Consider the following 14,107-nt stretch of genomic DNA (forward strand, 5'->3'; position numbering starts at 1 on the left):
ATTGTTTCTAATTTTGGTGAGTGTATTGAGACATTAGGAAAATAAAAAATGGAAGGCAAAAGCCTGCAGATTTTTATTTCATATAAGAGAACGTGATGGTTTCAATGCCTTTTAGTCCTAAAATTTCACTCATGCTCAGTGGTGGCAGAAACAGCCAGAGCTGCTATTTTTTGGCAATGGTGTGATCTACATATAAGAATTGTATGAGGAGTACCCAGAGTCCTTGCTGGATTGTGCCAGATGGTAGAACATGTATTTATTACGATCCTTGGTGATCCACAAACTGTTGTGATGTGTTTTTTATTTCAAGAAGTCCTTGGAAATGGCTCTGTTGGTAGCTTGGGAAAAAATAGTGAAACTCTAATACAAATGATACAGTCTCCATTGATGCTCTTTTGGAAGGTGCCCAGATGCAAAAGTGCTTGGGATTGAGACTTTAGGAAGGTGAATCAAAATACAGAACCTCTGAACTGTTGTTATGTTGTTATGAAGTACTGCTGCTTATTTCAGAGCCCAGCAAACACTATTTAAGGTGGTTGTGCTGCTTCTGAAGTGGGATCCACATAGCCAGCTTATTGTCAAAGAGCTGTTGATTTGACTGGAAGTATCTGTAAATGGAGCCAGCTATTCTCTTGGCAGGACAAGGAATTTAGATCCATTACCTTGATACCATTGTTTTTCTTGGAAGTTCTGCTCTATGAATTACAGAAATAAATAGCATTTAATTTTCACTATATAAGATGCATAACAACAAGGATTTTTCTAATCAGTTTTGTTAACATTTTCTTGTGAAAATGCTCTCTTTTAAATTCTAGTTTGGGACTACACTACAGGGCGAGTGGGAGCACCTTTGGTCTGTTGTGAAATTAAGTTGATGAACTGGGAAGAAGGTGAGAATTTCTGTATGTGGTTGAATTATAGGGTGTTTGCAAGAACTTTATATAGTTATTTTTCTGTTGGGCTTTGCTCAGTAATAGTAATTAGAAGACTATTGGCTTTTTAAACTTTTAAATGCTGCTTTTACCTATAAAAACTTGATTTTTGCAGCAGAAAAAAGGTAAAATAAATTCCTCTGTTTTTTTAAACTTAAAAATATCTAGACAGATGCTATCAACATGAGAGGTATTTTGACTAGGTTGTATTATGACACTTTGGCTATTCTATTTCTTTGATTCCAGTCACCATAATTATACATGCATATCATGTAAATGTACACAGCATTGGAGCTCTTCCTGATTCAGACCAAGGGTCTTGCAGGACAGGGTGCAGGTCTGGTATGTTGTGTCTTAGAGATGCTGGATTCAGGAGACTTCAACAAAAGTGCCTTCATGATACCTTCAGTTGCCATTAAAAATATTTTAAAATAGTGTTAATATTATGATTAATAAAATAATTAAAAGTTTTGGCATATGGAATGGAAGATTAATGGATACTATATGAAATATTTTTAATGGAGTTTGAAATGTATTTAGGTGATTTCCTTTCACTGCAGGCTTTTATGTATTGTAGAGTAGAAATACATAATAATTATAGATGTTTTTGGCTAATGTGAAATTTTAGTTTTTTTCTGTTCTAAAATGAGGCAAAATTTCTTTTTGTTTTGAGCCTCTGTGAAACTGGTAGAGCATGTTAGTCCTGGCAAAAGGATTTCATAAAGGAGGCATTTGCCCTCTGTGTGTATGTGAATGTCACTCTTTGTAAACACATGTTAAAAAGTTGTTTATATGCTGAAAAGAATTGGAACTGCCTCTTCTTTTACTGAACTTCTCTTACTTCTCTTACTGAACAACACTTAGACAAGTGGTAACTTTGGCTAAGGACTTACTGAAGTGTTTAGTTCTATAGTCAAATAGCAACAATAATAGGAATTCTTGCTTTGGAATATATTTTCATTTTTGTTAACTTAGTAAAAAATGTACTTGTAGGTGGATATTACAACACTGATAAACCATATCCTAGAGGTGAGATTCTTATTGGAGGGCAAAATGTGACTGTGGGCTACTACAAAAACGAAGTGCGAACCAAAAAAGATTTCACTGTTGATGAGAATGGGCAAAGGTGGCTCCATACTGGAGACATTGGAGAGTTTCAGCAAGATGGATGCCTAAAAATTATTGGTGAGTTAATAAATTCAGGTGAACATACGTGTACATTTTTCAGGATTACTAAACACTGTAATTATTTAAAAAATAAATAAGCCTATCTGTCTTGGCATGTAGTCCAAAGCCCTTCAATGCATCCCAAGGAAATTCTGATATATTAATGTAAACTTGACTGTGTTTTTAAAGCTGATTTTTACAACAATGGCTTCCTTTTAAAACAGTCTTAACATTGACTCCACTCGAGTGAGACTGGTAGTAATTAGAGACTTAAATATAGGGTAATGGAGCTAGATAATCTGCCTTAGATATGATAATTTTCTAAGTGAGAAATTTGATTCAGTGAAAGGGCTCTTTTGGTAGTATGTGCTCAGGAATTGAAAAAGCATTTTTTTCTGTTGACATTCTTTATAATGAGAATATTCCTTTATCATTAATGAACTAGGAGAAAAATTCACTAAGGGGAAGGTTTTATACATAAGCCTGCAATAGGCTCATAATTCTTCGACACAGGTAGGTACAATAATAGATGCCCTATAAACTACCAGCTGTTTCTCTTGGAGTCAGCAAATTCAGGGTGCTCTTTAACTCTGAAAACTAAGCTTATTTGGTTTATTACATGACAAGAGTTTTAGATCCCACTGAAGCTGCCTTGCACTGGTCAAACAGCTACAAAACTACCTTGCCTGGTTGCAGAAAGCAGCATGAAGTCCATAGCAAATGAACAGTAGTACTGGCTGCCATCCCAGCTGGGTGGATAAGGCCCTCTACTCACCTTTGGGCTGTGTAGAATAAGCTTAAATAATTTAGGCTTAATTTTTGGTTCCTGTTATTTTGTTTCAGATAACAGGTAAACAGTTGTTCTTTCAATATGGAATTAGCCTGGGAATAAATGACAGTGTCACCTAATGGTGCATCTCCTGCCTTAAGCATCTGGACCAGGCAGCACAAAATGTGTGCTGCTAGTCAAACCCTGGCTTTTGCGTAATCCTAGTTGTCTTCTATACACATCACGGTGCTGTCATGTAGGAAGTGCAGCTCTAAAGGCAGAAAATGCATGGGTTTGAAATACGGCTCATTTTTATGTGAGAGCTTGATAAAATGCAGAGCATGGAAACCTGGTATTAAATGTTTCCGGTACATTCATCAAACATGAGTCAGCTCACCTTCTGGCATTTATACACGTGTTTCAGGAAAGTATAAAATCAATGTCTAAAATGTTGTGTTATGTAATTAACATTTTATTCCTTTTTTTCTCAATAGATCGTAAAAAAGATCTTGTTAAACTCCAGGCAGGAGAATATGTTTCTCTTGGCAAAGTAGAAGCAGCTCTAAAGAATCTTCCACTGGTAGACAATATTTGTGCGTATGCAAGCAGGTAAGAGACAGCTGATAACTTAGTTACTGCTGTTTTCTTTGTCTGTCCTGCTGAAGCCCTAAGCAAAATTTTTTGCCACTCAATGTGTGGGTTGTTTTTTTAACCAGTTGAAAAAGGTTTTTATTCATAATACAATGGAATAACTTTCTCCATCAAAGCTAAAACATCTGAAATGTATTATTTTATTTTTCCTTTCCCACTTCTTCACAATTTGTTGGAAAATGCCAAAAATGAGTGTCTTTAATTCCCTTTTCCCCAGTGTGAAAAGCAGCTAAGCTCTGAGTTCATAATGGACATCGCTCAAGCACTTTAGAGATGACCTATGGAAGCCCTAGGACACCTTGTTCCTTACTGTATTTAGCTGATCTGTTATTCAGAGGAAGTGCTGTTGCAATTCAGAGGCGGGTAGGGAATAAAACCACCCAACAGCCCAGAAGCTGCCTTACACATTAAAAATACTTTTCTTCAAGCCCTGCTGTACACCAGCAGAAGTCTTAAAGCTTGAGAGAGAGCTGTAAATGCACACACTCAGTTAATAAATTATATTCAGGTGTCCTTTCTATTGGCTTTCTATATGTACTACTGAATTAGGCATAAAAGGGCTCAAACATGTCTTAAGTTTCTATCTCTAGAATTTCCTGCCTGTGCATAATACAGACTTAAATATATCAATATACTTCAGATGGTCTTTGTTTCCCATTGTCATTTTGATACTTGAAAAGTAATTCTGGAGCTTCTGAATGATTGGAAATGCTCTCATTGGCAGTATGGCCAAAAAAGCCCCAGCTGGTAACTTTGATTGAAGGAGGCCAGGACAAGCATACCAGAGAATTGCTCAGTGGTAATAAATGGAAAATTAACTTTTGGTTTGTTCACCTGGTTCTCTGTGGTGTTTTGTTTTTGGTGTTGACTAATGCTAGTTAGTCATCCTATATCTTCAGTTTTTACAGTATTGGATCAACAGGCTAACCCTCACTGGGCATGCCACTGCTAGGAAATCTTCCATCATATTAAGCTTTGTTTGTGGTTTTTGACCTATTAAGTGAGTCTTATATTTGCTTGCTTTGACTGCTGGTGGTTATGTGCCTGTTCTGACCACGCTCTGTAGTCTGTGGAGAAAGAGGTTCCTACAGATGGCAATTTCGGCTCTTCTGGGATTGAAGTTTGCTATTGAAAATGTACTCTCAAATTTTGTATTAATTTTGCCAGGTCGACATAACACAGAAGGCTGATGTGTGCTTGTCAGACAGGCACTTGACTCTGTTAGTCTGTGTCTTGTATATTTAAAAATAGGAAAACCTGTGAGCAATTTCTAGAGGTAATTTGCAAACAGAATCCAAGTACATCCCAGATTAGTTTTTTTGCTGCTGCTGTATTTTTCTTAGTTTCATGTGTTTGATTGGCTTAAGTAGCCATGTAATATAGAATCTTTGAATGATTGTCCATATGCACATTTCATTGTGGGTATATACTCAGCAGTGTGAGTTTGGAAACTTTTTTCTTAGCAGTGCCCGTGACCTCTCATATCCTGTCTCTCCTTATACTTTGCCTGGGTGATCTTGTATACAAAGCAAGTTCTTCATTTGTAGCTGTTCTGTCTCCCAGGTGCAAAAGGACAGGGAAGGCAGACTTTTACAAAATGGTTTAAATCTGTGAACTGACCTAACATCTTAGGTTGCCAAGTACCTCTCAAAACAGTAGTAGGAAATCAGAAGTATTTGCATATTGTCACCTCTTCAGAAGCTATAGTAGTTGACCCCTTCAAACAAAATTGAGATAAAGAAGAAAATGTTTGCTAAAAGGAATCATGATTGGAGCTCCTTCAGAGGAGGCTCCTGCTGCTTTATCTGCACTTCCCCCATCCAAGATGTATTCAGTGGGTCTCGAGCATCATGTCAGGAAAACAAAGTAGTTCAGTCACCTGAGGAATGAACAAAACATGGAAGAAAAACCCAAGGGCATTCCCAGCATGAAGCTCCAGAAGAGCTGATTAGGACCAGGCTTAACAGACAGAAACAGTGATACCAACGTGTAATGCCACTGTGTCTGTCTCTTACCAGAAGTCTGAGGCTGTTGCTAGGGAGGAGTTCAAGCACGACAAGGGAATGAGGATGCCTCATGTAGGAGAGATGTTTCAGCAGAATCTGTTAGCATGGAGGAGATGACTAAGGAGGTCCTCAGGACCAACTTCTGAAAATGTCTTTGTGCTGTTGTTATGACCTTCAAGACTGAGGAAGCTAGCAGATACAAAAGATCCGCAGAAGGAACACTAGTGGAGAGGGAAGTAGCTGCTTTAGAAAGAGGTAGTCTTCAGGATCCTTCTCATGACAGACAGTGGTCTAGCATTTGTACTGCAACGAGTGAAGATTTAACTTACTGGCACAGAACAAAAAGTTTACATGTTCCAGGAGCTGTGAGCTCCAAGGAGCTCTTTCCAGGAAAAAGCATCGTTGGATGAACCCATTTGCCCAGAAGGAATACGCTTCTACGCAAGAGGCTGAATTTTAGATGATCCAAAAGTTTGAGGCTTACCCAGCCAACTGATTACTTCTATATGCTGTTTATTCCCAGAGACACTGGTGTTATTGCTGGACATGACATTAAGCATGTCAAAAGACTGCAGGAACAGGGATGAAAGTGCCAGAGTCCTTGTGTGCTGGATGCCTTTATACATAATACAGAAACATTTACAGAGTAAACTCTAGATGGAATTACGAGGGTTCAGTACAGAGTAGAGCACGAGTCTGTGTGTGTGTGTGGGGAATCAGAGGCAAAGACAGAAGGTGAGATACAAGCAGTGATACTGAAGCAGTGATACTGATACTGAATCTGGGTTCTTTCTGTAAGCACATTCTTAGTAAGAGAAAAATGAGAATGGTTTTGAGCCAGCCAACAGGCAAAGCTTGTGGACAGATGATGCTGGGGAGGCTTTGTTTGTAATGAACTTCTGTGCAGTCTTTACAGCTGCTGCAAGATGCCCATTATAATTCATACCAGTAACGAAGGAGGAAATTAGGTATTTGGAGTTAGTATTTTAAAATTATCATGGAGACCTTAAAGGATAAGATGAAGTAACCTCTATGCTGGGGTTAAGGTTCTGTATTTCCCATTAATGATCCGTCTGGTGAGAGAGTTGAAAAGATTTAATAAATCTGTAGATGGTTACGATGGGGCAGGACCAAGGGTACAGTGGAGGACAGAATTAGAATTAACAACAAGCTTGACTAAATGGAGATTTGCTTGAAAATAGCAGTCAGTTTAAAGAGAGGAAATGTAAATTAGACTTAGAACTAAATAAACAGCAAAAATACAGGATGAGGATGGTAGCATTTCTGTAGGAGCTGACATGACTCAACAAGTGCCATGCTGTTTTGAGAATGTAAAGCATACAGCATAATCAGATTATAGCCTACAAGATGCACAATGATCTTTTTGCTGTACCAGGCATTAGAGTCTGAGTTCCACATGCAGCACTTCAGGAAAGCTGGACCTCTTGAAAACAGTCCAGGTGAAAAATGGGAACATCTGGGCAGAGATCTGTGATGCATGGCTTGGGAGGAAAGGGCATTGCTTAAATTCCTAAAGAAACTTAAGGAAGAAAGTAAGACCAGCAAGTTGAGAAGGAAAAAACAATAGTAACAGTCTATGAATGAGTAATTGGATTCTGTGGAAAGGAGAGGAACAGCCAACTGTTGGCTCTGTGAACACACACCTAATGTAAACTGCAGAGAGAAGTCAGGAATAGCCATCAGAATAGCTTTCCAGTGTTATGAATACTGAAGCACTGGCATTAGTGTTCATCTGATATTTAAGAATGGGTTGGAAAAATATCTGTTAGATGTAGCTGGCCTTGCTTCAAGGCAGGTGAAAGGATTAGCTCATCTTCTGACATCACTTTCAGCTCTCTGATTCTGTCATCAGCTTTGCTAGAAAGTGTAGAGTTGCTATGTGAGGCTCTGTTCACATTTTCCCCTAAACTTTACACCATCTGAAGAGTCTTGAATACCTGTTTCAAGGTGAATTGTGCTTCAGTGTTTTCCTAAGGCTCTGAGATCACAGCTTCGTACATTCTAGGCATATCAGGAGCAGATTGCCAGCAGTGTGAGTGAGCATATGGACAATCACTTGAAAGAGAAAGAGAAGTCACTTTCCTTACAGAAGCAGGTGTTCTTTGAGATGTGTTGTGCATATGCTCATTCCACAACCTGCTCTCCAACCCCTCTTCACTGCAGTCCTCTACTCCTCTACAGTAACTGGATTCTGCAGTTGAGAGGAAACTGAGGTAGGGAAGCCGCACACCAGTCTTCATACCGGGATGCAAAACATGAGGAGAGGCAGGGAGCATTGACATCGTATGGGTTACTGCTTCCCCAAAGCTTTGAGCATGGGACACAGTGGAATATGCATATGGACAGCACACCTTGAAGCAATCCAGTTACTGTAAGGTAAGTAGCTTCTCTTTCTACTTATTTTTAAGCAGGCAAAGGTGATGTGTGTACTATTTCAGAAAGATTATCAGGTGAACAAAAGCCAACTGTTAAGAGCAATATCTCTGTATGAAGTGCAAACCCCCCCAACTTGAAATGTTATTTTTGAAGACTTGTTAACTTTACAGAATTAATACTAAAGTCCATTATACTTCTCAGTTTCCATTCTTATGTCATTGGATTTGTTGTGCCAAATCAAAAGGAGCTTGCAGAACTAGCTCGGAAGAAAGGATTTAAAGGAACCTGGGAAGAGATCTGTAACAGTCCTGAAATGGAGAAAGAGGTACTGAAGGTTCTAGCTGAGGCTGCTGTGGCAGGTGAGTAGCTGGGTAGATAGTATGAATCTTGTGGACCATAGTGTCTGTGAAACAGTTAAACATAGGCCTTAAAAATATTTCCTTGAGTGTATGTGTTTCATAGAACATGTATGAAGTGAAATTTTCTTAAAAAAAACCAACAACAAGAACCAAACCAAACCAAACCAAAACATGGGTTGGGTGATGTCCTTTCGGTTCATGTAACTTTTTTTAACTGGCCAATAGCTGAGGGAAGAATATAAAAACAGGGCAAATGTAACAAGCTCAGTTCTGTCCCCCGTGTGTGTGCGTCTTGTGCTCTTTAAGATGTCATGTAGTATCTTTTTGGCCTTAGCTGCTGGTCGAAAGGATGTGGGTCATCTGTAGATATGTGTGTCTCACATGCTGCATGCCTCTGAGTAGTTGAAATAAGCCTGTGATGGCAAGGGCTCTCCTAGCTTCCAGGGACTTGCCTCTGAGGGATTTCCTAAACTGAAAGCACTGTATTTATAGTTAGTGTCGGTAGACTTTTATTCTGTTAACTCTTCTAGTCACATTTTAAAGTGAGGTAAATGTTCTCTACCAGTATCCACCCTAACTTATGGCAGAGTTGCACGGCTCAGCTATGTTCATGTAAAGAAATGCCTCTGGATTTTTTTAACCCTTGTTTGTTTTAACACTGCCATCTGCTAGTTCAGTTTGGGTCTGCCAAGCTCTTCTATGGGAAGAGGCAGTGACCAGTCACAATGGCATCTGTGATTTTCTTTTTTAGTGTCTATTATACTTCCTCCTCAGCTGTATCTTTTTCATGCTAATTGGTTGCAGCCTACTTAGCTACTCTGGTGCAGAATTAAAACAGTGGCACAGTGATATTTTGTTTGTTCTTTCATAATAATTTCTGCCTTGCTTTTGATTTTGACCATTACTAAGCACTGACCTTTTTTCATAAAGCTGTTAGTTGAGTAATACTATGATTTTTAGTGCTAAATTGCAATAAAAACCTAAACCCACTGTTTTAATGTCAAGTGAAGTTAAAGGTGAAGCAAAACAAAAAAATGGCAGGTTGCAAAGGATAATTATACATTCGTAATTACTTTTTAAATGTAACTTGAAACTAATCTAATGGCTTTAATATTGCTCATCTGTTGATTACTTAGAGTAGTTGTTTTTCTTCTTCTGTCTGAAACCATTTGCAGAAGCTCCTGCAAATGATACAGTGTTTTGGGCTAAAGGTCTAACATGCAGAGCACTGTTCTGTTTTACTAAGGGGAACAGTTACCATATGAACTTGGTTTCTTCAATCAAATTAGGACTATCAGGAAAAAAAAACCCCTGCCTCTTTTTTCAGTGTTAAGTGGTATGGATTTTAAGACTTTTTGTCCAGAAGATGAGTATCATGACACTGATACAACAGTGTGTACTTTGAGGATGTCACTCCATTCACTGAGGCTTTTCTAAATCTGGGGAGCAGCACAGATGCCTGAACAGCCAGGGTTTATTTCAGTATTTTATGAAAACTGGAGAACAGTTTACTGGTGGGTCCTGTCACTGATTGTGACCACAAGGGTTTTCAGAGCTAACCGTGGGGGTTTGAGGAACACTCTTCATGTAGGTCACGTGCTTTTCTGTGGGACAAAACAGTTCCTTCTTTTGTGTTTAATTGCAGGAAAATGGTTACATTTCTGTTCTGTATTAAAAACGTTTCTTTTTCTAGCTAATCTGGAGAAGTTTGAAATACCAGTAAAAATTCGATTGAGCCCTGATCCTTGGACACCTGAGACTGGTCTAGTGACAGATGCTTTCAAGCTAAAACGCAAAGAGCTTACAGCATATTACCAGACAGACATTGACCGAATGTATGGAAAAAATGTCAAATAATTCTTTTCTGCACCACTTTGCTACAATGAGCTTGGATCAAATAGGAAATACTTGAATTGCCTGTCTCAACACTTGAGATCAACACACAAAACCACCATTCCTCATTTGCAGCTTAAACTGTTACTTCTGATAACTTCACCATGATGACTGGCAAGTTTAGTAAAATGTTACGGCAGCAAACTTGTGTCTGTCTCCTTTTTTTCCAGTTTTCTCTGCTACCTGTGGATTTTCCCAAGTCTTTTTTGGGAAACCATGATTCTGAAGCCTCAAGTTTTTAAACATTTATAAATCCTGTATAATGTTTTGTTTGTATCTTTAAAATTTGGATGTATATAGAGAGAACTTGGGTATATAAGAAATGGTTATACTGGGGGCCTTTTTTTACCTAATTATTTAACGATAAGAAGGTATCGATGTTGTGACGTTATGTACATTGAAAATGCTTGTAACAAGATCATTGTTGAACAGAGAATCAGGTTATTTGCTGCTGTGCTATTTTCCTGTATAAATGTGAGGGAGAACATGGACATTCCAGCTTGTGTAATACACCTTCAATATGTGCCTAATGGTTACTTTTATTTTTATCTGAAAATGAAAAAGACGGTCATGGCACAGCTCAACAAAAGGCAGGTACTCTTGCAGTTGTTAGTTAAAGCTTGTTTAATACAAAAAAATGCTATTAACACAGCAGAAGTTAAACCTAAGAATAATATCTCAAATACAGAAACTCCTTTTTGAAATAGCTCATGACCATTTCATCCAGTAGTTGAATTGTGTAGAGCTAATAAGAAGTCTCAGCATTAATTTCACTTAACGCTTTGTTAGACTATGTCCTTTTAGCAGAGGGACTGTAACAACTTTTGTCTTTTCTCATTACGTTTGGACATTGGGTTTGCTCTTTGGTTGCTTGTGAAAGTCTGGCAAGACCCCTCTTCTGCCCTAGCTGCAACCCAAATCTTACTGGGGGATTTTTAAAGTCATAATGACAGTTACGTTCTCAGCTCACACAGTGCCTAGCTGCCTTTTGTGCCATTAAAAATCTCCCTTTAATTTTTTGTTCTTTTGTTTAGCATTTTTTTGCTTTAAAAACAGGTCTTTGTCAGCCAGAGTTATTCATGTTGCTTGGTTTGTTACATCCAGTTCTTGCTTTGGGAAGGAGTCTCAGTTTCTGTTTTATTATAGATATATCAATATTGTTTGGAGAACTCTGGGGGATCTTTTCTTCTTCACTGAGTGTTTAAATCTGTTTCAGATGTGAATTTTATTTCCAAAATATTTCTAGAAGGAATATTTTAATCAGGGTTACATGAGAATGTGAAAAGGCATATATCAGTCAACTTTGTGATGGAGCAAATATTAAAATGGCTTTAATTTGGAGATGATTCTCTCATGTATCATTTACTTGTAGTACTAAAAATCAAGGTCTTGATCCCCATTTCGTATTCTACTGTGGTACCACACAGCAGTTCTGAATGGCAGCAGCTTTGGGGGAGGGAGTTCCTGTTGTTGGCATTTGTGACATGGAAGTTTTGGGAGATGTTTGAGATACAAATTCTGAAATAGAAATTAACACTTTTCATTGATTATAGAAAGCAGTTCATAGGAGTCGAAAATTGTCAAGTAGGTTCCCTTTGCTTTAGTTTTAATGAAACTATGAGAAGGTTTGAGCTGTATTTTGTGTTACATTATCTCTCCCACTCTTCATGGATTTTCCCTGCTGCTGTCTCTGAAAAACTGTTACTATTTGGTGAATTTGGCTGTTACTGGTGTATTTTGGTAATGTAAGTAACAAGAAATGGGAACTGCATTTATGAGATCAGATATCTAGGTCATCAATTAAAACCTTCTGGCAAATAGAGGTGAGACTAATGTTGGAAAATATCTGAAGAAAACTAATGTGGAAATTGCCAAGTCTGTAGGGAGCTGTCACACCATGTGTTAGACAATACTAATGCTTAAATATGTATCTGTGCTTCATCAACAGGTTCTTAATAGTTAAAACTCAGCACTCAGTGTACATTGTTCATAATTTTTGTGATTTTTAGTGTAAATTAAAAAATTGCTGAAGTACTACGTATATCACTTGGTGCTTTGTGCAGCAGATTTAAGAAAATAAATCTGCTATTGGTTAATTCAGAAGAAATCTGAAGTTAGTATTGTCCTAAGGATTTAAATCCACTTTTGGATAAATTGCATAAATGAAACATCTGAAATGGCTTGGAAATAGTAGTTTTAATTTTTCTTCTAATCCAGTCATAAGATTGGCTTGCAGTCTACATGTGCATTTGATTTGACAGTCCAGTTTTTTATATTTGAAATGGATGTCCATAGAGATATTTCCTCCTTCTTTAGACATCAGGTTCATTGTGGACATTTATTCTATCAAATGTTGAAAATAAAGCAGTTCATTAATTTTATCCTCAGTGCTGAATATACAAGGTTTGTGATGGGTGCGTTTTCTTATAACAAGAGACAGACTTCTAATACTGCTAGATTCTTCCTCCATCTTCCTAGTGTCTTCCTCCATGTCCCATTGAGGTCACCGGTCCTGTGGGTGCTCGTGTTTCTCAGCATTAATTAACCAGGGCTGGTGGGGCTCTTAAGTCACAGTTGCTGTTCATATTTGGGGCTTCCTTGCTCCAGCAGCCCCAGTCCTGCAGACTGCTCTGCCTGTCAGATACTTCCATCTGCCACCATAGTCACCCTCTGCTCCTGCACTGCTGAGCAGAATGACAACTTCTGAGGACTTTGTTGAAACCCTGCATAGATGCACTACAAGTCAGCCAGGAATTTACCTGGTCTCTCTTTTTTTTGTTTGTTTTTTTTTGTTCCCTCCTGTGTCTTCCCATGCTCAGTGTAACAACAAAAGTACCTGCTGGAAGGTATTGCACATGTTGTTCCAAAGGCTGCTGACAGCTGTAAAGTAACAGGCTGGAAGTAACAGGCTCTGTCACGTGGGGAATTTTGTAATGGAAAGAGCTGTAACTTTTGAAGTCTTTCTGAGTTCAAACTAAGAACAAGAGGCATATACATCACCTGAGGGGCCCCAGAAAGGGGGAGATTTTTTTTAAAAAAGCTTTAGTAAATGTAAACATGCCAGGACTCTGAATCATTGGAAGTTGTAACGACATACTCTGTTGTGAAAATTTACACATTCCATTTAAAACATGACTCGTCAAGAAATGCTGTGAATCTCCTTTAAATTCCTACAACTGTTTTAACATATTTCATATTCTAGGCTAAACTCAATCTTCATGTCCTAAGTGTTCTTTGCAGAGAGTAGTGTTTCTGGGGTAGGTTAGGAAATGAAAAAAATAACGTGTCAGAGAAGACCTTGCAAGTTTAGTGATGGTGCTGCTACTGCAGTTAAGCAGGACCGTACCTCAATGGGAAGCTGTATCTTGGCAGTAAAGTATTTTGGTGAACTGAAAGTGAAAAACAATGTGCAACTGAAATGGAGAACATAATGCATGCCTATGTCCTACAGGGTTTAGAGATAGGATGCAGAGAAGGGTATGGAAATGAAATGATGTGTTAAAAACATCCTGTAAAGCTTGTCAGTTTATGCAGAGATTGCTGTAGGATGTGACTCCTTTGCAATATCCTTCATCCTGCTAAAATTTGCAAGCTTATATTCTGTACTAAAACTACATTTAGGTGATGCAATGCAGTGTTTTTAATTTTCATTAATGTGATGCATTAACTACTTTGCACTCATTGTGTACATCTGTTTCTTTACTGGTGAGAGGAACAATCTTCAACTTACCTACACCTTGGACCAGGCTGAAATGTTAATTGAATGACCAGTTGTGTATTGTAATTGGTTATTTAATGTAAACTCATTTTCAATGTGGTCTTGGTTGTTACTATGAACTGCCTGAACATTGTATATCCTCATTGAGTTACATTGTATGAGTTATTTATTTGTAATTGGATATCATGTTTCAAAAATAAAATTAATTTCACAAA

General features: G+C 38.0%; 1 protein-coding gene across 2 annotated transcripts in view; it reads left to right on the forward strand.

The window, feature by feature from the left end:
* Positions 1–14,107, forward strand: part of ACSL3 (acyl-CoA synthetase long chain family member 3) — a 49,938-nt gene extending 35,831 nt beyond the window's left edge. Inside the window, exons 11-15 of one of the 2 annotated variants that reach the window (XR_007890186.1) lie at positions 816–890; positions 1,926–2,117; positions 3,363–3,477; positions 7,728–7,922; positions 8,124–8,213. Coding sequence is in view for 1 of the 2 variants with exons in the window: in XM_051626368.1 (XP_051482328.1) it covers positions 816–890; positions 1,926–2,117; positions 3,363–3,477; positions 8,124–8,281; positions 9,975–10,138 (704 nt within the window). In the remaining variant the exon portion in view is untranslated. Of the gene's footprint in view, positions 1–815; positions 891–1,925; positions 2,118–3,362; positions 3,478–7,727; positions 7,923–8,123; positions 8,282–9,974 lie in introns of those variants that run through there. The other variant, XM_051626368.1, reaches the window with a different exon arrangement.

This window comes from Apus apus, chromosome 8 (assembly GCF_020740795.1).
Source record: "Apus apus isolate bApuApu2 chromosome 8, bApuApu2.pri.cur, whole genome shotgun sequence".
In the NCBI taxonomy this organism is placed as follows: domain Eukaryota; kingdom Metazoa; phylum Chordata; class Aves; order Apodiformes; family Apodidae; genus Apus; species Apus apus.